The 24,657-nt window shown below is 43.1% G+C and overlaps 1 protein-coding gene across 5 annotated transcripts in view; it reads right to left on the bottom strand.

The window, feature by feature from the left end:
- Nucleotides 1-2,250: 2,250 nt before the first annotated feature.
- stim2b (stromal interaction molecule 2b) overlaps nt 2,251-24,657 on the bottom strand; it is a 71,814-nt gene continuing 49,407 nt past the window's right edge. For all 5 annotated transcript variants that reach the window (XM_083789192.1, XM_083789193.1, XM_083789195.1 and 2 more), the window contains 10 exons: nt 24,247-24,358; nt 21,841-21,952; nt 17,786-17,901; nt 16,742-16,919; nt 15,564-15,741; nt 13,054-13,215; nt 9,405-9,505; nt 6,077-6,315; nt 5,243-5,429; nt 2,251-4,832 (listed from right to left, as the gene is read on the bottom strand). In XM_083789192.1, coding sequence (XP_083645318.1) covers nt 4,256-4,832; nt 5,243-5,429; nt 6,077-6,315; nt 9,405-9,505; nt 13,054-13,215; nt 15,564-15,741; nt 16,742-16,919; nt 17,786-17,901; nt 21,841-21,952; nt 24,247-24,358 — 1,962 coding nt within the window. In that variant the 3' untranslated portion in view covers nt 2,251-4,255. The remainder of the gene's footprint in view (nt 4,833-5,242; nt 5,430-6,076; nt 6,316-9,404; nt 9,506-13,053; nt 13,216-15,563; nt 15,742-16,741; nt 16,920-17,785; nt 17,902-21,840; nt 21,953-24,246; nt 24,359-24,657) is intronic.

Raw genomic sequence — 24,657 nt, 5'->3', positions numbered from 1 at the left:
TCGTTTGAAATTTATACCCATTCTGCATATACTGTGAATAAAAATGTTCAATCAATTCAATCAATCTAACAAACACATACCGTATATGCACTTCTCCATTATTCAATGAATCGAAAACGTAATCGATAGAATAGTCGCTATACCAAAAAGAATGCCACATGCTTCTTGCCATGGCAGCCTATATATATATATATATACGTACATTCACATGTGTGCCATTTCTATCATTGTATATCTGTGCTGCTTGCCTTTTTCATAACTCTCAGTCACCTGCACGTCCTCGTCACTGGCTCTGGGTTCCTACTATACCCACCTTCCCTTTCCCTTTGCACAGGAGGAAAGGTAGATGGCAGGCCCTGGTAGGTCACAGTGCATTAACCACACTAATAAACCCATTACATTGCAACGGAATGGGATCCAAGAGGAGGGGGGGGGGGGGGGGGTAAAGATGGGGGAGAGAGCAATGCTGAGAGGGAGAGACAAAGCACAGCCTGTGTAAAAGCTTCTTGATACGGAACTGTACATATAGCTGCCACTCTATGTACTTTTATACCCACTGTCTATTCATTACCTCCTGACCACTATACCATTCATTAGTGTGGGGGAGGAATCTTCCATAGCCAGCATATTGCATTTCCCTTTGCACTACTCTATACGGCTTCTCTTTCAGAGCACGCGCATCTCACTGTACCAGGGCCCAATTAGAATGCCATTGTGGCCATAAATATCCACAATGGGTCTCTTAACCTGCATTACTACTGCTGGAGGAAGGAAGGAGAAGGTGGGAGGGGAGTGTAGTGGCTTCTAAATCTGAGTTTGAAAGTAATTTTCAATAAAGAGATTGGTAGGGATAGATTTTCTCTCCCCAGAAGGCATAACACCACGATTTACAGAGGAATAGACTACAGTAGACTATATTATGTTGCCTGTTGTTCAAAACCACTGGATTAAAAGAAATCCTATGAATTACAAAGGTCATGCATCAAATGCTTAAAAAACACATTTTGTTGTATCAAATAAATGTAAGCAGTTGTAGCCAACATCATATCATTTACTTGTGCTTTCTCATCATTACAGAATAGCAAGTCAACCTATGCCTGAGGCTCTGATAAATAAGCTGAGAAGCTCCTTGTGTTTTTAATAAAAGACTGAACAGGCAACCAAGACAAGTCGAATAATCATTTGTATGGTCTACAGTAGGAAGAATCAAGATGGTATAAGTGAAGATACATTCAACAGAACTGTATGTGAATGCAATGTATGTGAATGCAGCGTGTAATCATAATGTCTCTGAATCTGACTAAACCAAAGCTGCTGCGGTCAGAATTGATGTACATTTAGTATTTGGTGAATGAAGTGATTCCGAACTTCGAAAACAAGCATGTGTGCCTCATCACATGCAGTCTAGTAGTCAGTATATTCTATTTGTTTGCCCTCATTCTAAAGCCACTTGCCTGAACATGGTTGAAGCCAGCTGGTTCTCAATGGTGCTCCATTCAGGGAGTGGCTGAGAGAATGGATTCCCCTTATACATTACTGACACCATGTGGCCAACTAAGTTATTGCATGCCTTAAGAGGCGACCCAATGAGGTGGGCCGAAGAGGAAGGCTGGGATTTGTTGCTGTGTACAATGGTGTCCGAACAACACATTCATCACCTGCAGACGTCCCCGCTCCTCTCCCTGTGTGCCGAATTGATGAACCATCAACACAAGTTTCATCACATTCACTTTATATTGATAAAGCAATCATGCATGCTTTTCTAGTGCGACTGCGTATCACCGTTTCCCCTCCTCTCAAGACAAATGGGGTGTCAAAATAATATCACCCCCCCCCCCTCCTCCCCCCCAGTTCCGAGCTCTATGCTCTGAGAATGGAATGGAATGTGGATTCCAAATGGAGGGTCATGTGTGTTCTCCACACATTGTAGATAGTGAGACTCCTGTGCACTTTACCTTATTACATATAAGCCTATATATATATATATACCATGCACAAAACATCAAATGTACTGACAAAATTGAAATGCACGACTCTTAAACAGAGCAGTTTTGCCTCCACTTTTTTTTTTAATTAATTTCTACAGTATACAAATATTCACACACCAAATGTTCTCAAAATAAAATAAAATAAAATAATCCCTAACATCACGTAAACATTCAGATTTTCTCCTTGTCTTGCACATTTTGCAATCCTCTGGGGTTTTTTTTTTTTTTTTTTTGCTTCATTGCGTCATATGCTTTGCATGACTTTGCTTTAAAAAACAGAAAAAAAACTAAAACAAAAAAAAACGACTCCACCACTCGCCGAAAGACCCTTTCTGAAATTTCTTGTCAAGTCATCACGGTGACATCTCATCATCGCTGAAACTACAGTCGTGACGTCGTCATGTCGTGTGTCTTTGTCATGACACAAACCGTTTACGTTCCGACGTGTGACGCGACAATATAGTGACATCATGTCCAGGACGAAGGGAGGAGGGTAGTAAAAATCACAGTGAGAAGTGAGAGCCCTTGAAAAGAGATTGTTCAATCTAGGTCCAGTGGCGAGGAACGGGTGCAATGGAGCTATGTAGAGAGGGTGCCATATTGCATGGATTTGGGAGTGGGGCGAGGGGACAGACAGTGAGTGGCGAGTCTGAAACAGACCTGGCTCCATTTGTATTTTTGCTTTGCCCTGCTGGGAGTGCAAGGCAAGCCCTGACAGACATATAAAAGTGCATTAAGCTGACACTAAAAACGTCTATGTGAACGCCTGTCCCTGTGGGTGTTCCATGTGCCAAAGCCTACTTCCTCCACTATCCTAATTAGGCTGAAACAAAACATCACAAACGGTTTGCAAACAGCATTTGACCCATATATGACATAGAGGGGTTGAATAATAAATAGGACTATACGGGGAGGTAGAGAGGATCTGGATCACATAAGCGAGGTTAATGATGATTTTTAGCAGAAGGGACTGTCTAACGTAACGGAGTCTGAAGTAAAGAATCCAGGGGGACGGTTTCAGGGCAAATGAACAGATAATCGAGTCAAAATCTGCATATTCATTAAACGTTCTTCAGTAAAAATCACTCCTTATGAACCCCCACCAATAAAAATCTATTTAAAAACATCTCTAAGAACATAATGTAAAAACAAAGTATATATATATTTATATTTATATATTGAAAAATCCATAGGCAGGGGCACTGAAGGCACATCAAATAACTTTGGCTCCGACATTAAATGCTGCGTCTCCATTGCCCTGGTCCATGCATTCTTCCTCTCTACATCTTTATTCAATATGTACTCCGCAAGCAGCGGCCCTTTCCCAAAAACTAGGAAAGCAGTAGTGCAACAAACTTTAGCAGGATTCTTTTTTACATTTTTTATTCCTTTCCTTTCCATTTTTCTTTCTTTCTCTTTCTTTCTGTCTTTCTGTCTTTCTTTTCTTTCTTTCTAAGGAAATTAGTCACGTACATGAGCTCAGGAACCTCCATGAACTGGAAGCCACTCAATGTGTAAGAAAAAGCCCATGATTGAAACACTTTAAAAGATGCAATCCATAATGCAACAGGAAACATGTCGCCAGGAAGGAAATCAGTTGTCTTTTCATTTGTCCAGGTTTCCTGCCATCTTTACGAGCCACTTTCACTGACTGTATAAACTTCAACGGGCTAGTAAACATACTGGTGTTTTAAGAGGTGTCTTACAGTCTCTTGTACAGTGCAAACAGTGCAAAAAGTGAAAACACGACACCTGACATCTTTTTTTTTTAGAGAGTTGCATCGTGTTCACCAACAAACTTATATGGATTGCACCTTTAAACCCCAAGCACGCAGTGGCTTTTTGGTTCAAACTCACAAGAGGAGATAGTGAGCAGGCCATGTGCTTCGCGGTTGTCTGGACGACACCCGACCTTACCCTTGACCTTTTGTTGACATTTCCTTGACCTCTGAAGGCTTATCTGTGAGGCTATGAGTGAGCTAAATAAAAAGGCATTATTTAAAAAATAAGGCTACCAGTCTGGGATGGTTGGAGGGACCCAGACTGAGCTACATTCCATCTTTGACTTTTTTTTATTTATTTTTATATTTTAATTTGATTAAATTAAAGATGAAAAAAGTGAAGGAAAATGGAAAAAGAAAATGTTTTAGCTTATGATGACGTCCATTTTTCTTTTTTTATAGGGCTAAAACAACTTTCTCTTTACAACTTCATTTTCCCTCTCTCTCTCTATCTCTCTCTCATACAGCAACCCCTCTAAGCCAGTTTCATTTCTTCTTCTTGAACAGGCTCTTAATCTTAGAAGAGGAGCGCTTCATTTTCTCCCCGTTGTCGCTGGAGTCTTGGGAAGAGGCGCTCTGGAGCTTGTGCTCCTTGCCGACGCTGCGGCCCTCCGAGTCCAGGGAGGTGAGGGAGGGGTAGCGCCGCACGCTCCCGCTGGGCGGCAGCATGCTGGCGGGCAGCTGGTTGAAGCTGTAGGACTTCTCCAGCATGCCGTTCACGCCCTTGGCGATGGCGTGTCCCTGGGTGAAAGGCATGCTGTGGGTGAGGTCGGGCGAGCCCTTGCGCGCGAACGTGTGGTGCTCCAGGGAGGGCGAGGGCGAGGTGGAGGGCGGGCTGGAGGTGGGCGGGGTGGAGTCCCTGAGGCCGCTGGGGAGGGTGGTGGGGGTGCAGACCGCCGAGGAGGAGGACGTTGACATGGAGGGCTCCTGGAGCTGGCCGTACAGCAGCATCTCGTCGCGGGAGATCTTTCGGAAGGAGGTCTCCGACCCCGGCGTGGAGGCGCTCCTCTGCTTGCGCCCCAAGGAGGAGCTGAGAGCGTCTATGTCGCACTCCTGGACGTCCCTGGGAGGGTATCAATGTGCAATTCACAGATTAGGATTCAACTTTATTGTGTTATAATTTGATGACTGGGTCATCGGTCACTAGGATACTCAGTAAATGACTCAGTAGGAGATTGAAGTTGTCATCAAATTATTGTGTCAGGAATGCAAAAACAAATCTCTGTGAATTCAAGGCTTCGTGGGATGCGTAAACTATAGAAAATCTATTTCTTTTTTTTATCAACTACTCCTTTATATACTGTCAGGCTCAACTGTTAATAAAAAAAAAGCATTTTGGATCAAAAAGGACACATCGCATCGCAGGTGTAAGATTATATGTGTGTAAGATATATGTACAGATTATACAGCCAGTAACTAATGGATACATGAATGGGATCACCGCTACATACCCCCTACGTTCCCCCTACATACCCCCTACGTTCCACGTTGAAGAAGTGGTATTCTTCCCCCGCCTCGGGGTGGTAGGACAGGGGGGAGCTGGCCATGGACAGCAGGTCAGGATCTGGAGACATGAGTGATGACTGTGGGCTCAGCAGACTCCTGCGGGAGCGACACAGGCTGCTGTTTCGCGTCAGCGGCGGGCGGATCAGAGTGGTCGCTGCGCACGGGGACAAGCGGAGAACAATATCAGGACATGGTGTCAGACACGGTATAGTATGTCCGGGGGGTGGGGTTTATGACGGCAACACAAAAGACCATGACTAATGGGCCGTCCACACCTTACCGCACCACACGTAGAACCAAGAATATATCGTATAAAAAGCCGTTCCGACTCAAGTGGCAGAGGCCACACACCGCAACTTTTAACAACGTAAATGTGGATGCTTGCATAATTATCTTTATAGTTATACTTATTGTGCTTGGTGGTGGCCCTTAAATCTTGTATGCTTAGTATGATGAAAAAGAAAAAGAAAAAAAAAGTAGTGTTCCGAGAATGACATATTCTAACCCATTCTGACCGGGCACCCATTTTGGTGTCGGCATCATGTTATGCTTTAGCTATTTAAAAATAGCAGATCTACAAGCTCGTATCGCGCCACCGAGTGGCGACTGACATTTTTAGAATCTGATCTCAGGTCAGAATGGGTTCATCAGACCAGTGTGTGTCCGGCGGAAACCTCGTATGAATCTGATCTCAGGTCAGAATGGGTTCATCAGACCAGTGTGTGTCCGGCGGAAACCTCGTATGAGGTCAGAATGGGCTAAATTGACTCGTGTCACAACAAAGTTTTCAGTTTAACTCACTGGAGAACTGGGACATGAGGGGGGGGGTGTCCTCATCCAGGTCGTCCACTCCGCCGGCGATGGGGTAGGGGGGCACCGAGACGCGCGGCATCACCACCCAGCTGTGGTCCGAGTACAGGCTGGCCGTCAGGCTGGGCAGGCCCGAGTTGTGCACCACCGGGAAGCCGCACAGCTTCTCGATCTGGTGCCAACGGTGCAGGCGCTCCCTCAGGCACGCGGTCACCTCGGACAGAGACTTCCTGTGGGGACGACATAAGGGTTAGAGGAGGGGACTTGTTGCCAAAAGGTTGCCGGTTCAATACCCAGGAAAAATCTGGGTGGGGAAGTGATTGTCTCACCCAACACTGCTGAAGTGCCCTTGAACACCAAGGCACTGAACACCCAACTGCTCCCCCTGGAGCTGCCTAGTGGCCAACAGTATAAGACTGTGGTTGTGCTGGTCAGCTCCCAGGTTTTAATGTGTGTGTGTGTGTGTGTGTGTGTGTGTGTGTGTGTTTGTGTGTGTGTGTTTCTATGTGCAGGGCGTTGCTGAAAATGAGCACTTTTCTTTAACCCATTCTGACCTGAGATCAGATTCATAAGAGGGTTTCCACTGGACACACACTGGTCTGATGAACCCATTCTGACCTGAGATCAGATTCTAAAAATGTGGCCCAGGCCGTAGCGTAACGGTCTGGGCACCAGACTGGTGATCCAGTCGCGGTGTGCCGCGGGTTCGACTCCCGGACCCGACACGGCCTTTACCGCATGTCATCCCCCATCTCTCTCCCGTTTCCTGTCAGCCTACTTTCTATCCCTTAAAAAATCAATAAAGGCGTAAGCCGCAAAAAAATATCTTAAAAAAAAAAAAAAAGATTCTAAAAATGTCAGTCGCTCTTCGATTTTTCAAAAATAGCAGACCTACAAGCTCGTATAGCGCCACTCGGTGGCGCGATATGAGCTTGTAGATCTGCTATTTTTCAATAGCTAAAGCATAACATGATGCCGACACCAAAATGGGTGCCTGGTCAGAATGGGTTAATGTGTGTGTGTGTGTGTGTGTGTGTGTGTTTCTATGTGCAGGGCGTTGCTGAAAATGAGCTCTTTTCTTTAACGCTTGCGTTGTCTGTGCCCCTCTTCTCTTGCACAGACCTGTCGTTGATCCAGGCGATCCACAGCTGCGTTATTTCATGCGCATCTGAAAGTACCTTTATAGTGTGTATCGCAGCGGTTCTCAAACCTTCCCGCCCAAATATAAATAATTATATTTGACGCTTTCAGGTGTTTGTTTTTCTCTCATTTCTTTTTATTGAGAGAAATATGAAACATGGGATGCTGCTGCTGATATTTAAAATAAATTTATGTCACCACTGAGAAGAGTAGAAGGAAATACTAAACATTTTTATTATTTTATTAAATGTTTATTTTTCTGGCTTTCGCCGTTTTTATGGGGTTTTATGGGGTTTTTATCTGGAGTCGAACCCGCAGCACACTGCCAGACTGGATTACCAGCCAAGGTGCCTGGACCGCTGAGCCATGGCCCAGACTGTCAGTCAATATTGACTGACAGTCTGGGCCCAGCATTGAACATTCAACCCAAGGAAAATGTTGTAATAATACTCTCAACGCCACGCCAACTATACTAACAGTAACAGTGTAGTCACCTTCAGGAAAGCAATAAAAATAACACCACCCCTGTTTCAAACAGGACAAACCCATCAATGTACATAATAGACTATCTGTCCTTACACATGTGACCGATGTGTGTCTCCTCTGCATTTAACTACAACCTATTTAACTATGTTACATACATACTATGCTAATAACATCCATAATAGTATACAGTAAGTAAATATGTATGGCTCAGGTGGCTCTCAACTGTGTGTTATTTGGTTCATTTTTTAAACAATGAAAAAGAACAATTTATACTTTTGACAGTGTCGTTCAATGACGCTTCAATGAGCTTGTAGATCTGCTATTTTCAAATGGCTGCGAAATGTATATAGGGCTGAAGTTGTTCATGTATGTTTTGTAATCAAAATTAATATCTTCAAAGTAACCACTAACTATTAATAACTAAAGTTTTGAAATTATTGTAGTGGAGTGACAGTAAAAGTATTGGGAATTGTTAACACTCAAGTAAATTGTCAAATACCTCAAAATTGTACTTAAAGGACAACTTTAGTTTTTTTCAACCAAGGTTCATGTTTTAGGTTGTTATTAGAGAAAGTAAAAGAGGAGTCATATTTTTCTTTCATTTGCTGCTTTCTTTCGTTTTAGGGATTTTAGCTGTTTTTGACAGGGGGGCCTGGGCATTCGAGCATGGGGCTAAATATGTATTTTTTTACAACATTTTATGGTGATTTATATAGCACATTTATCCAAGCACTTTACATAGTGCATTACATTCACCCATTCACACACATTCATAGACCGATTGCGGCGGAAGCCATGCAAGGTAACAACTAACAACCAGCACATCGGGAGCAATTTCGGGTTCAGTGTCTTGCCCAAGGACACTTCGACATGTAGACAGGAGGAGCCGGGATTCAAACCGCCGACCCATGATCATTGGACGACCTGCTCTACCTCCTGAGCCACAGTCGCCCAGTGGTACATAAGTAAATGTACTTAGTTACTTTACACCACGGGTCATATCGACGGGCGGTGCCTTTCAATACGTTTTGCATTGACGAGCTGACACTAATAGTAATTGATATTCCATGACACACACACAAGGACCCATCTGGTCGTTGATCAGTAATCAATGACTAGTGTGACTGACTTCGCATTAATGAAAATCAATGGATGAAGATCCATCTGTTCAATGTTGAGAACTATTGATTTGGCTGCAGTCACAGTATTATATGCGTGCACATTCGTATGGATAGTGTACGTAGACCTACAGTATGTGTGTGTGTGTGTGTGTGTGTGTGTGTGTGTGTGTGTGTGTAAGTGTGTGTTGGCTAGAATGGGTACATGTGGTTTTTTAGCGTGTATTTAAAAAATCACACCAGTGTGAACCAAGTGGTGCAACTCCCGTCTATTGGTTCTCTGTATCGTTCCAATTTGTATCGCAGGGAAGGGGGCCTCTCGTCTGGAAGTGTGTGTGTGTGTGTGTGTGTGTGTGTGTTTATGATTTTGTTTCCCTCTTCCATGGCATTCTCTGTATCGTTTGCGTCCGGCAGGTGGCAGCCATGTCACATACTTCTCAATTTGACGCATGCGCACACCACTCATGCTCCCAGACACAGGGGTACACACAAACAGGCACACGGACATTGTAAGCTGGATGTAGAAGTGGTTTGCACCACTTAAAAAGGTGTGTAAGTGAATATTCTATCCTTACTTGGCCTCTAGTATCTTGTGGTCGACCTCGTCCAGAGATGAACTGTGGGCTACGTGGAGCGTTCCAAACACAGTACCCCTCTTCTTCTTGATTTTCTCTGCCTATATATCACACACACACACACACACACACACACACACACACACACACACACACACACACACACACACACACACACACACACACACACACACACACACACACACACACACACACACACACACACACAGTAACAAAACAAAATGACTAGATGAACAGAAAAAAAACATATGGATGGTGTCAAGGAATCACAACTCAACACAAATCGTCAAAGAGATAAATCAAGCTTTGCGTTGTGACTCGAGTAGACAATAGACACTTTGCTTTGACGAGAGCGTCCCCTGACTCTCTGTGTGTGTGTGTGTGTGTGTGTGTGTGTGTGTGAGCCATGCGAGTCCCTGAGTTAATCGTTCAGAGTCCATAATCCCTTCCAGGTGCACGTAACAAAGACGAAAACAAATGACGCAATTAAAACACAATTTGGCCAAATCATTATGGATAACAAAATGAGGGGAAACGTGGAGGCAGGAACGAGTTTATTCCCTCACACGCCGTGTGAGGTGAGAACTCAATTAACCCATTCTGACCTGAGATCAGATTCTAAAAATGTCTATTACATCCTGACAGTTTCATTATTAACCCATTCTGACCTGAGATCAGATTCTAAAAGTGTCTTCGATTTTTCAAAAATAGCAGACCTACAAGCTCGTATCGCGCCACTCGGTGGCGCGATATGAGCTTGTAGATCTGCTATTTATCAATAGCTAAAGCATAACATGATGCTGACACCAAAATGGGTGCCCGTTCAGAATGGGTTAAGATTGAAATGTTCATTTCCAAACCACGTGGTTCACGGCGAGCGGCGAAACCCTCGGAGTGTGATGCGAGAAAAACAGTTACTTCATAAAATGTCTAGACATATTATGATAGCATCCATTTAGGACTGAGACCAGCCTCTACAAATGTCTTCTGACAGTTTTCAGAAAATGTTATGTTTCCATGTCAGCAGTTCTCAAAGTTATTCATGTCAAGGACCCCAAAAACTATATGTACTGTAATTGGCCGCCGGCCCCCCATCTGAAAATATGTTGTTACAGGGAAATGTATATTCACACAGTAAAACACTGGATTCTTACTCGATAACGTATCATACTGCCAATGTACAACATGTACATATAACCACGATAAATATAGTACCTGGAACTGTGCTGTAAATGACAGATGCCTGGTCTAATGCTTGATTTATGCTTAATACATCATTTTTAGGGGTCCTTGACATGAAAAGGTTTGAGAACCACTGATATACTGTATCAACATAACGTTTTTCAGAAAACGGAAGACGGGAATTAGAAGACATTTGTTTGAATCGGCCTCATCATGTCTTAACGGGTCTTTAAGAAGAGTGATGGCGTAACATTGCATAATTGCATAAAATCTACCAGCACATTATACTGTAAGGCATGATGAGCCACACCGGTTCATTTCACCAGTGGTGTTTTCCTGTGCCGCAGGCAGGCTGAGCAGGCCGGCATGTTCTCCGCTATAGCCACACAGCACAGGGTGTCGTTTGATGCTCTCTGTCTCACGCAGTGGACGGATGTTAGTTACCCAACAAAACATGGATTATTCTGTTTGATCAGTTAAGTCCATTCATGGAGACCATGTGGAATGGCAGCTTATGTTACTTTAAGCATCGGTCTCATGGATGTGATCAGTACAGAGACACTAACAAACAAGTCACAGATTAAGAGCTGTTTACATAGGTTTGACAATGTAGGGCTGATTTCTATTTGCATACACACTGCTAGGCTCAATGATCTAATCTCCAGTTACTAAAGCCATACATGGCAATAAGAGAGCCTGTCAAACGCCGGTCCTGATACATTTGTAAAGCAAATGATCTCTAGCCTATTTACAAAACTCTGATGCAAAACACTCTGTAAACCTGTCCTGTACCATTAACCACCGTGCAATAGAGCACCGAAGTCTGACGTCACTTTCAGTAGAGGGCGTCAGTCCCCAGGTTCATGTATTTGTTTAGTTGCATTGAAATCCCATTGAGGCGATTTGAGATCGCCTCATATAACAACTGTGTTTGAAAAATAAACATGTCACCCCGGCCGCTTCACTCATATGGATATGAAGAATCAACTGACTGAGAGAAAACGCTAATGTTACTGTTGCTGAATTAGTTAGATTTTCGCTAGAAGCAGACTGTATCATATATGAGTGACTGACTGTTGCAAACGATACAGAGACACCTCCCTGACAATAACGCAGAGACAGCTTGTTTATTTTTGGACCACAACGCCTATAGTAGACGATATTAAGATCACCCCATGTTATTCTCCATAGAGAAATCACTTCCGCAAACCAGGGGAATCGAAGGGATGAGCGAGTTACGTCAGGACTTCGGTGCTCTATACCTATAGATTTAACATTACTCATATAAACACCATAGCCTATCATACCAGTAAGACACCTGAGGGCGATAAGCGACCTTGCCCTTTAGGGCGTGGTCGCATCCGCCTGGGTGACAGCAGACTGCTGGGCGAGTGCTGACGCTTTGGAATGAGGCGTCAGATCAACATACAGTGTCTGCCTGCAGGTGACAGCAGACTGCGAGGCGAGCGCTGGCGCTTTGGCACGGGGGGGTAAGATTAGTCGATGAATGCACAAAATTTCATCCTTGAAAAGGCATTTCCCAGCAAACACGCAGCTTATTGCCAAATTGTCTATTTGTGTTTAGTTTTCATTCATTTCTTTTGTCAAATATGTTTTTATTGAACAGATTATAAATTATTACAAACATTATGATATGAAATCCTTTTTTTTTTTAAACAAAATGAAAGAAAGTTTTCATTCATTTTTGAGAGGACTAGTCTACTATATGTAGACCCAGGGACAGACAGGGATGAGGACAGGCAGCACAGTTCTCCAGCCAGAATCAAACCAGTCATCGGCTCACCCCTGAGTTACTGTATGTGTCTCTTAATCACCCTACTCGGGCACAGCGGGTGGCGAGGACCGCGCCGGACAAAAACACAAGCCAACTTTGTTTCATTAGATTCGTGCAGCCCTCATTTTACTTAGATGGATTCATATGTTACAAATTATCTGTGCAATGATGATTTTTGGGTATATAAGACCTGAGACCCGATTCTACAAAATGTCTTCTAAATCATGACAGTTTTCTGTTTCTATGTCAGTGGTTCTCAACTATTTCATGTCAAGGACCCCCAGAATTATCTGAAATTGGCCGCCGACCCCCATATGGAAATATGTTGTTCCAGGGACCCCCCAGAAGCAAATATCTGAGTTAAAAACGTTTGCTGTGAAAGAGTATATATTCAAAGATGTGCACAGCAGAGCGCCGAGCTACAGCTCGCCATCGCCAAAGAAGAGGTGCGTTATAGCATATTTTAGACAGTGCGGCACCGAGTGCCGCACTGTGAGCTTGTAGATCTGCCATTTTTGAAAATTTGTGAAAATGTGTGCTTGTAGATCTGCCATTTTTCAACGGATAAAGTTTCAAATAATGGTTAAAGTGGTCCAAAGCTATAAGGTGACACAGATGTGTCCTCGGGGTCTAAAATATGCTATAACGCACCTCTTCTTTGGCGATGGCGAGCTGCAGCTCGGCGCTCTGCTTCTTGATGTTGTAGTACTGCACCTCCACCTCGTGGGTGAGCTGCAGCCACATCTGCAGCGCCTCCGGGACGGACCACTCCGACTGCATCTCCTTCTCGGCTCGCTTCAGGGCCATGCGCACCTGGGCACGGAAAGGATAGAGCCATTGTTGGAAAAAAGGCACTCACATTTTTTATTTTACTTAACCCATTCTGACCCGAGATCAGATTCATACGAGGTTTCCGCCGGACACACACTGGTCTGATGAACCCATTCTGACCTGAGATCAGATTCTAAAAATGTCAGTCGCTCTTCGATTTTTCAAAAATAGCAGACCTACAAGCTCGTATCGCGCCACTCGGTGGCGCGATATGAGCTTGTAGATCTGCTATTTTTCAATAGCTAAAGCATAACATGATGCTAACACCAAAATGGGTGCCCGTTCAGAATGGGTTAAGTAAGGTAAGTACCAATACTGCAGCGTATATAGAAATAACTCCGTTGCAACAAAAAAGTCCAGAACTCAAAATGTACTTGAGTTAAAAGTACTGTGTATTGGCATCAAAATGTACTTGAAGTACCAAAAGTAGAAAGTACTCGTTGTGCAAAATGTCCCATTTCAAGTTTTCAAATGTATAAAGAACTTTTGAAAATAGCTGATCCACAAGCTCTCACAATGCGTCGCGATGTGACGCATTGTGAGCTTGTAGATCGGCTATTTTCAAATAGCCGAAATGTGGCTGAAGTGGTTAATGTTTTGTAATAGTCAAAATCTTCAAAGTAGTGGAGTAGAATTAAAATGACTGAAAATTGTACTTACAGTAAGTACAGTACTTAAGTAAATGTACTTTGTTACTTTACACCACTGGATACAGCCATGGTTCAAGGTTCAGGATTGACGCTTTAGTTGTCATCAATGCCAATGACAACGTAAAAGGCACATGAAATGCATTGTGTGCCAACAACACCTACACAACAGCATCTACGCAGTCTCAAGAGTTAAGGCATGCTTAAAACTACATCTAAACTACCTGAAGGTGCGTGACAGAATCTGTAAATAAAGCAGCTACAGTATTTAAGATGTTGTAAATCAATGTATACATGATGTGTAGATTCACATTTTCTGCACTTTGTCTGTGTATGGCCACATATTCTTGCTCTAATTATGTGACACACAAATTCCACTACATTTATTTCCCAAATGTCGCTTGGGCATGAATGTTATGTATTAGTATTTTTGCTTTCTAGAATGTTGAGGTACCCAAACCGTAGACTTTTACTGTTGTTACTTGTATATACGATGTAACAATACAAAATGTGAATCTTCAGGAAGGAGGGAGTTGCGACAGTCTCCAGGCTCCTTATCCAGTCTCCTGGATAAGGATCCGGGCAGACTCCTGGGTGGGTGAAGTGAAGGGTCTGAATCCATCGGATGTTGAAAAATGTTAAACCTACAGGATCGAGCGATCTTTGCAATGCGTGTCTCGAAGGACAGACTGTCCAGGACCTCTCGAAGGATCTCGACAGTTGGAACAGGAGCCACCAGGGAGTTGTCGACGGAGCTGCAGGAAAGATCCTACACTGGGCGGGACTTTCCAGGGAGGAGAAGAAGCTCAGTCCTGTCTGCGTGGAGATTGTGGTGGTGAGGAGACATCCACTGTGAGATGTCAGCCAGGCATGCAGCTTCGATTTGCGCGGCAGAGGGAGGGAAGGACAAAAACAGCTGAGTGTCATCAGCACAACAGTGGAGCTTGCGAGCAGAGATGACAGAGCCCAGATATTGTTTTAGTGTAGAGGGAAAAAAGGAGGGGGGCAGAAGAGCAGACCCCCGTGTCTGTACAGCTCTCTTAGATTTGTGAATATCCGTTGGTCCCAAACCGTGATGAATCTCACGTCCAGGGGGGCGGCTCGGTTGGCACGTCCCTGCCCACCACCACCACGGAGGTTGTGGGTTCGAATCCACCGTGGTGCATCCGGCTTTGGTTGGAGTCTATGCGAACACCATTGGCTCGTGTTCGGGGGAGGAAAGCCGGGTGGGGAGAGTGATATTGGTCATTGCAAGACTGCACGTACTCCTACGGGCTGGGGAGACACCTGTCAGCGGGAGGAGTAGGAGGAGGGCCCTATGTCCTCCCGGTGGGGGCTCCTGACTGGCAGGTGACTCAGTAGGATACGGCGGTGACAACACAGAAATTGGCATAACGACTAAATTGGTAAAAAAAATAATATTGGCTAGGCTAACTAACTAAAAAAAGAATAAAAATAAATTAAAAAAGGAGGAGGAAAAAAAAAGAATCCTCTGATAGTCCTCATTAGGATAAGACAGTCCTCAGATGTCCTCAGTCCTACCGTGTCAAGACTCTTGATTGATTGGTTGACATTTCTTTTTTATTGACAAGAATGCATAGTACAAGACCATAAATATGAGCTGGAGAGCTTATTTCCATGGCGGTCCTGTAAGTGCCCGTCGTGGTGTTGTTGTTCCCTCACCTGTACCAGTTCCTCCTCTGCGTATTTCAGCCGGCTGAGCTCACTCTCAGCGCCCTGCCGCAGCTCGCGGAGCCGGTGGGCCTCCCTCTTGGCCCCGCAGATCTCTCCCATCATCTTCTGCTCCAGGTTGTGCTTCTCCACCGCCACCGTCCGGTTCTCCTCCTGGGCCTTCTCCAGCCTGGGTGGAGAGAGAGGGAGAGAGAGAGAGAGAGAGACAGACAGACAGACAGAATTTACTTCTATCTGTAAAAAACTAAAAATGAATAAACAGAACATTAAAAAAAAAAAAAAAAAACACACATTTATGCTACAGATTTATTAAAATGTTTCATCCATCACATTGTGACAATTTCGCTGAACGTGAAAGCTCTGACGCAGTCCAAGCAGCTTGTGTGATTTGATTTGAGGCGCACGTTACTTACAAGTAGTCCTAGCCTAGATTTAACAACTAACTCATAAGGTGGATGGCGAAACGGAAGAGGAAGATGAAGAGGAAGATGATGGAGCAAATGAAAAATCCCATTCTTCACAAAGGACTAGGACCCTTTGTTTCATATAATTACAAGGGCTGGGGAAAAACACCAGCTGCTGCACAAGCTGGTTGAAACCATCTCCAAACTAATCAGTATTCATTCAGCAGTTTGTTCACTTTGTCCGTCCACAATTATTGCGAAAATTGTAGAGGAGCAATTGATGTTGATAAAGCTGATGAGTAGAACTCTGTTTCTGATTAAACAAATCACTTTGTGATACTTTATGTTGATACATCTGATGAGCCTAGTGGTATTCTGTACTGTTATGTGTCTGATGAACCAGCACCAGTAGTGCACTTTTATTTAACCCATTCTGACCGGGCACCCATTTTGGTGTCAGCATCATGTTATGCTTTAGCTATTTAAAAATAGCAGATCTACAAGCTCATATCGCGCCACCGAGTGGCGCGATACGAGCTTGTAGGTCTGCTATTTTTGAAAAATCGAAGAACGACTGACATTTTTAGAATCTGATCTCAGGTCAGAATGGGTTAATCAGACCAGTGTGTGTCCATGTGGAAACCTCGTATGAATCTGATCTCAGGTCAGAATGGTTTAACATCATAAAAACTAAACGTAGAAAAACGAAAAAGAATAAGGGTGCCCACAAAGCCGCCCACAGAGTGTTTGGGATGCATTGCTCACCGGTCCTGCAGCTCCATCAGGCTCTGCTCGGCACTCTGGAGGCTCTCCAGGTCCCTCATCATCTTGGAGATGTGGACCTTGCTGGACTTGTTCTGCACGTAGGCGAACCAGCAGCCTCCCACGCCGATCACGATGGACACCATCAGGATGAAGTCTTTCATCCAGTTGTGCTGTGGACCTGTGTGTGGACGTGGCCGGGGAGAGGAACAGGCGGGATGAAATCTGTGATTTGTATGCAACAGCGTGAAAGGGGAATATAGCCCATAGCAGACCGTCACATCAGGCGCTAAACTATTTAGCACAATTATGATGTTTTGGTACTATCGTTCTAAATGTGTTTGTCTGCTGTTCTACTACATACAGCCAAAAAGTTGGAAGAAATCACAGATTGAGGCTTTAACATGTGAAAAGGAAAGTCACGTGAAAGTCACGGTAAAGTCATTGTCAGATTATCAAATTAAATGAATTATTCATCTTTTGTCTCAATTGTTTCGCGAGCCTATAGATTTCCATCAGGTTTCCGTGTCGGGGGGGTGGTCAATGTTTAAACATAGCACATGCAGTATTATTTATTTTGTACTTTTAAAGGGACACTTCACCCTTTTTGCAAAAAAATATATGTTAATGACGTTTAGAAGCTTTAGATCACTTTCCTGGGGGTATTTATGTGTGTAATATGTGGTTTTAGTTATTTTAGATTGTAGCAGTGAGCCTGTTGTCTCTGATGTCATGGACACTGGTCTCACTACCTTCCTGGACTACAATTCCCATAATTCTTTGGTGCACTGCTCCTCCTTGCGGATAGGGGGAGAGCTGTCTTACTGAGACAACATGTAGTCCAGGAAGGAAGTGAGCCCAGTGTCCATGACATCAGAGACAACAGGCTCACTGCTACAATCTAAAATAACTAAAACCACATATTACACACATAAATACCCCCAGGAAAGTTATCTAAAGCTTCTAAACGTCATTAACATATATTTTTTTGCAAAAAGGGTGAAGTGTCCCTTTAATACTGACTTCAATATAGCTTTAGATACTTACGTAAGGGCGGTCCAAAGAGCACTGCATCCAATGCCTTTAGGTTGAGTTTCTGTTTATGTCGTTGGTCTATTATCTTCAACTGTTGCGAAAGAAACGACGGTTCATTCGCCGCTATTCTGAAATATGGGCAGAAAATATCATTGAAATTGTTATACATTTGAACTTCAGTCAGAAAGTCAGAAATCAAGTTAATTCCTTTATTATTACTGCAGCTGCGATAAAATGGACAGCTCCTCAGTGAACGCCTCCAAAAAATGACCTGGTCAATTTATGCATTTTTCTGTTTATCTTACTGACACAAGTGGCTTCTTTTATAGAGGTACTGTGGGATGTAGGTTACAGTAGGCCGGGGTTAGCGTTAACTATTCAATTAGTTAAGGGTCAGGGTTCAGCTTAGGGAAAGAATTTCAAAGTATCCCCCAAGGCTGTGCATCTGTCAATATGAGCCCACGCATGAGAGAGAGCTATGCATATGAATAATATGTTCAAACACGTCAGTTGACCCTGATGAAGGCCCATGGAGGCCGAAACGCCTTGGTCGTTTTTTATTAAAACCTTGTTTTGTTTTTCTAAATGAAATAAAGGATTTTTCTACCTCAACTGCTGCCTTGGATCCTCTATAAACAGTCTCCAAAGAGCAGTTTTCTACATAAAGGACCCACAAAGCGCTTCTTCTTTTCTTTTCTTTTTTTTACGACAGATATGTCTATCAGTCAGTCAGTCAGTCAGTCAGTCAGTCAGTCAGTCAGTCAGTCAGTCAGTCAGTCAGTCAATCAGTCAGTCAGTCAATCAGTCTATTCTCTCTCTCTGTAGTCTGTATACATACTAAATAGTATATAATATAGGAAAAGAGAAGTCCAGTGCTCTTCAGCCAGTAGAAGTTAGAAGGGCTCGTCTGTGATCAACAGGGACAACTTGCATCAGAGAAAATAATAACTGGGCACTTCAGGAGAGACTACCCAAGTAAAATGGACTGGCAGCACTCGACTGGCGTGCACGTACTAAAGTCCATTTTTACAGTCTTTGGTATGACCTGGCTGGGATTCGAGCCCCAAACTCACAGTTTCAGGGCGGACACTCTAACCACAAGGCCACTGAGCACTACGTATGTTCATTGTTTTATCGCAGGGGTGATCGACGTTTGCGACTTTCTGCCTTCCTCGACTCTGGAAGGAAGTGCCCAGGCATTATATCTTCACTGATACTATGTAGTACAGTATATATACTGTGTATTATGTGTGTGTGTGTGTGTGCATGTATCATTGACAACACCATCTGCCCTTTGCTTATTTTTTCCCAGGGGTGAGGGCGGTATCTGCCACCACCATCTTAAGGAAACCAGACAACATGGCAGTCCTGTGAAGGCCGCCCAGCCCAACCCACCGCACGCCGTGACATCACCTCATGAGTCAGCAGTCGGCGGCAGAGATACCGTAACGCGACACCCATACCGAGCCCCGGCTCCTCACCCCTCGTGGCCCCTCACCCTCCTATCACCCACCCACCCCTCTACCACACACACACACACACACACACACACACACACACACACACACACACACACATCTCTGTTCTCTCATGCTATATACATACTGTACAGTTAGCTCTGAGTGGCAGTCCATTGCAGTCGTGGAAAAGGTACTCACATAATTTTACTACTACTACCAAGTAAAAGTATTAACCTATTCTGACCTGAGATCAGATTCATACGAGGTTTCCGCCGGACACACACTGGTCTGATGAACCCATTCTGACCTGAGATCAGATTCTAAAAATGTCAGTCGTTCTTCGATTTTTTTCAAAAATAGCAGACCTACAAGCTCGTATCGCGCCACTCGGTGGCGCGATATGAGCTTGTAGATCTGCTATTTTTCAATAGCTAAAGCATAACATGATGCTGACACCAAAATGGGTGCCCGGGCAGAATGGGTTAACACCATAATGTAGAAACACTCTGTTACAAGTCTGGTGTTCAAAATGTACTTGAGTAAAAGTACTAGTGTGTGCAAAATATACTTAAAGTACTAAAAGTTAAAGTATGTGTTAGGCAGAATGTCCCATTTCACAAGTTTTCAAAATGTAGGCCTACAGTATATAATTATTTTGAAAATAGCCGATGCGACACATTGTGAACTTGTACAATGTGTATAGGGCTGAAGTAATGAATGTATGCTTTGTAATAATAAATGACAATCTACAAAGTGACTAGTCACTAAATATAATCAAATAATATCAAATATCAAATAATTGTAGCGGAGCAAAATTATAATATTTGCCTCTGAGATGCAGTGGAAGTAAAGTACAGACAATTGGAAATACTCCAGTAAAAAAACTTAAAAAAAGACCTTAAGTACAGTACTTGAGTAAATGTACTTAGTCACCACTTACTTCATCATTCATTTCTATGCTTTCTCCTGCACGTCAGCCGGATGACTTTGTCAACCCATTTAGACGGGAGGCCATTTAAAAATAAATGGCTTCTAAATACTAACAGTAACATGTTTCTATGTCAGTGGGTGCTCAACCTTTTTCACGTCAAGGACCCTCGGAATTATCTGCATTTGGCCGCGGACCCCCATCTGAAAATATGTTGTTCCAGGGACCCCCCCCCCCACTCCACTTCACCCCCCAGAAGCAAAGATTTGAGTTAAAAATGTTCACTCTGAAAGAATATATATTCAAAGATTTGTGCCACATTTTCACGATATTTAAAAAATAGCAGAGCTACAAGCTCATAGCGCCGCACTACGAGCTTGTAGATCTGCGGTTTTTCAACAGCTAAAGTATAACATAATGCTTGAAACACCAAAAGGTGTTCCCGTCCGGAATGGGTTTTAATAATGTCTTTGTTTGCGGCCAGCATCACAATGCAACCGTTAAAAGGGCGGCTCAGGGGACCCTCAGGGTACCAAATGGAACATTACAGCTCTGTAACTCTGAGAGTTATGGGGCTCTGAGAAGTAATAAAAATGCTGTACATTTATTAAGTCGCTTGGTAGGAAAATATACGGAATGGTATAGTTTGTGCACTTTCACAGATACATAGAAAGTTGTAATTTATGTATGTACTGTATGTATGCATAAATCTTATCACTGCGCATTCTATAAATATCCCCCGCAAATATGTAAACCGTGTGTGTGTGTGTGTGTGTGTGTGTGTGTGTGTACAATAATCTTTACTGCTGCATGCATTAATCTTTTTTTCCCCCTCATTATCTCATTAGCAGTTCCCTTCTAGCTTCTTGTGTTCCCCCTTATGACCAGCAGTGGGCAGCATTGATCAGAATAAAAATAAACCTGAGGGTACCTTTGGGAGTTCTAATAAGACCCACTTATCTGCCATGAATCCAATTCATAAACCACCAAATATACCCAGAGAAACAAGCTCACAGAACCCATGAACCTGAATGTCTGGCAATGAGCACTTTGCAAGAACTCTGTAAGCAGTTCAATGAAGATTATATTCATTCTCTGTGTGTGTGGTGTCAGGAGCAGTGTTGATTTTGACAGCACATTTTGATTTTGGTTTTAATCATAGTTTAATTTAGTTTTAGTCACATTTTAGTCACCTGGAATGTTTTAGTGGTAGTCTAGTTTTAATCGACTAAATCTACAGTTGATTTAGTCGACTAAAATGTATTTTGGCAGGCCTTGATGCCGTCATAATGGCTGATTTTACACTTGCTGAAAATATCTAGATCGGCTATTGTCAGCATGCAACCAAGTGTAAAATGACTTATACTGGATCTCTTGTCCAGTTTGTCAGCTAGTCCCTTCCTAACATTTTAGTCTAGTTTGTATTTGTTGACTAAATTGTCAATATATTTAGTGTCAGTTTTAGTCACCATAGCTTGGTTTTCATTTAGTTTTCATTCAGTTTTCGTCTGTGAAAAAAGGTAGTCGACGAACTTATTTTTTGTCATAGCATTAGTCGACAAAATCAACAGTGCGTGTGTGTGTGTGGTGTGTGTGTGTGTGTGTGTGTGTGTGTGTGTGTGTGTGTGTGTGTGTGGTGTGTGTGTGTGGTGTCAGGAGGTACTGGGCCGTGCTAATACCGTGGCAGTGTGTTCCCTGTGACCCGGAGGTCTCTGAAGTTTCTCTCATACTGAGGCAACTCCACCGAGTCCTTCAGCCACTGCACGGCGTCGTCACTGGTCCAGTTGTGAACTGGACGTTGATGGAGAGGAGAGGAGACAGACAGAGACACAGAGAGAGGGCAGTGTTAAAGATACAGATAAAGATAAAGAAAGCTTTATTGTCCATTCAATTGACATAAAATGGAAATTAGTCTTTGGCACACCGGCAGTCAGTTATAAAACATTACAAAAAATACACAGGTGCATTAAAATACTATAGAAAATGCATTCACATTAACACAGCAACAGTGATCATGAACAGTGGGGATTAGACTATTTAAACATTTCTTTATTTAAAATGTCCACCGCAGTTGGCACAAACGAAGTTTTGTAACCCTTCTTTTTAGCTAATTTTGCCCTAAAAAGCCTCCTGCCCAATGGCAACAAGTCAAATTCAGAGTGAAGACGATGGGTAGAATCATTGTAAATCTGAATTGCTTTTTTGGTTATGGGGCGGTTGTATAATTATGTCCTGAAGTTGCAAATGTTTGTCTCCAATGATCTTACTTGCCTGGTTGACTAACTGGGTGAGCTTGTTTTTATCTCTTAACTGAGAGATTCCCAAACCAGGAAACGATGTTAAAAGTGAGAACACTCTCAGTGCGTGATCTAGTATAGACCATGGTCAGGGTGTGTTTACTGGCATTAAAACTCCTCAGTTTCCTGAGAAGATAAAGCCGCTGCCTTGCCTTCTTGTAGATGTTATCTGCATTGGTCTGAAAGGTGAGTTTATACTGAACATCCTGCAGGCAGGCAACCAGGGCCATGTCGTCAGCGTACATTGTGAGAGAGATGTCTTTGTTGTTGTATTTCAACTCATATATGTATAGGGAGAATAACAGAGGGGATAAAACGCATGTGGCATGCCAGTGTTTAGGACAAGGCAGTCAGACAGAGTGTTATTAATACAGAGTCGCTGGGGTCTCTCTCTCAGGAACTCCCTAACTGTGTTAAACCACGTTAAATCACGTTTACATTTCAGGTAGTGCCGGCAATTAAGTTGTTCTTAAGGGGGTTCCGGGGGGAGGTCCCCCAGCAACATTAGTTAAACGATTTAGGACTGAGGCCAGAGTCTACAAAATGTCTTCAAAATCCTGACAGTTTTCTGTTTCTATATCGGTGGTCCCCAAAGGACCCCAAAAATATAATCGGCCTCCATCTGAAAATGTTGTTCCAGTGGCCCCCAGAAGAAGAAAGAAATAGCAGATCTACAAGCTCATGAGCTTGTAGATCTACAAGCTCATGAGCTTGTAGATTACAAGCTTGTAGATCTGTTTAAAATAATAGTTAACCCATTCTGAACAGGAACCCATTTTGGTGTTAGCATCATGTTATGCTTTAGCTATATATAGCTATATATATAGCTATATATATTTTTGAAAAATCGAAGAACGACTGACATTTTTAGAATCTGATCTCGGGTCAGAATGGGTTAATCAGACCAGTGTGTGTCCAGTGGAAAAACAGAAGATGTACATGCTCAGGCTCAGATCTGCTATTTGTGAATCATTTCGGGAAAAGATGTCCCGTAGAAATGTACAGTGGTGGAAAAAGTACTAGTTTTACTTAAGTAAAAGTACCAATACTGCAATTTAGAACTACTTGGTTACAAGTAAAAGTACGGAATTGAACAATGACTAGTCTAAACTAAGTATGCACCCCAAGTAAAAGTACTCATTGTGCAGAATGTGCCATTTCACAAGTTCAAAATGTGTACAAAATCAATTGAAAATAGCAGATCTACAAGCGTTGCGACGCATTGTGAGCTTGTAGATCGGCTATTTTCAAATGGCCGAAATGAATAGGGCTGAAGTGGTTAATGTATGTTTTCTAAATCTTCAAAGTAACTAGCAACCAAAGTTTTCAAATAATTGTAGTGGAGTAAAAGTACAATTTTGGCTCTGAGATGTAGTGGAGTAGAAGTGAAAGTACTGGAAATTGGAAATACTAAAGTAAAGTACAAAACTACAAATACCCCAAAATTGTACCCATTCTGACCGGGCACCCATTTTGGTGTTAGCATCATGTTATGCTTTAGCTATTGAAAAATAGCAGATCTACAAGCTCATATCGCGCCACCGAGTGGCGCGATACGAGCTTGTAGGTCTGCTATTTTTTGAAAAATCGAAGAACGACTGACATTTTTTTAGAATCTGATCTCAGGTCAGAATGGGTTAATCAGACCAGTGTGTGTCCAGTGGAAACCTCGTATGAATCTGATCTCAGGTCAGAATGGGTTAAGTACAGTACTTAAGTAAAAGTACTTAGTTACTTTTCCACCACTGGAAATGTAAAGGGGTTGGTTTGGCGAGACGTGTGGTGTACCTTCGGAGTTCTTCCAGCTCCTCCACAGCTCCTCCACAGTGATGTGTTGGTCCTCGCGGTGCAGGTTGCTGTGCTTGTTGGTTTGCTGTTGCTTCATGTCTTCTATGATGAACTGGCGAAAAAACAAAAGGCGTTCGGGGATTACCGGGCGGATCACACGCACTTTATCCTCCACACACACAAGTTCACATAATCGTCTTTCTGGCGCTTAGCGCTGGAATCCCTCAGTGTTCATTTAATTTCCGACTGTAGAAATGGATGGTGGAAGCACGTAACTAAGTAAGTAAGTAAGTAGAAATGGATACAAATGACCTGCAAGGTCCATGTTTACAGTTAAATGAACACTGAGCAGTTAGAGGATTTAAACAAGTAATGCATTTGTCACTCCTGCTGTTGCGCGATTTCACTGCT

Source organism: Protomyctophum parallelum, assembly GCF_964188405.1.
Source record: "Protomyctophum parallelum genome assembly, chromosome: 18".
NCBI classification, from domain to species: domain Eukaryota; kingdom Metazoa; phylum Chordata; class Actinopteri; order Myctophiformes; family Myctophidae; genus Protomyctophum; species Protomyctophum parallelum.
Note: the sequence above shows the minus strand (reverse complement) of the source record. Positions and strands in the feature narration are given on the sequence as shown.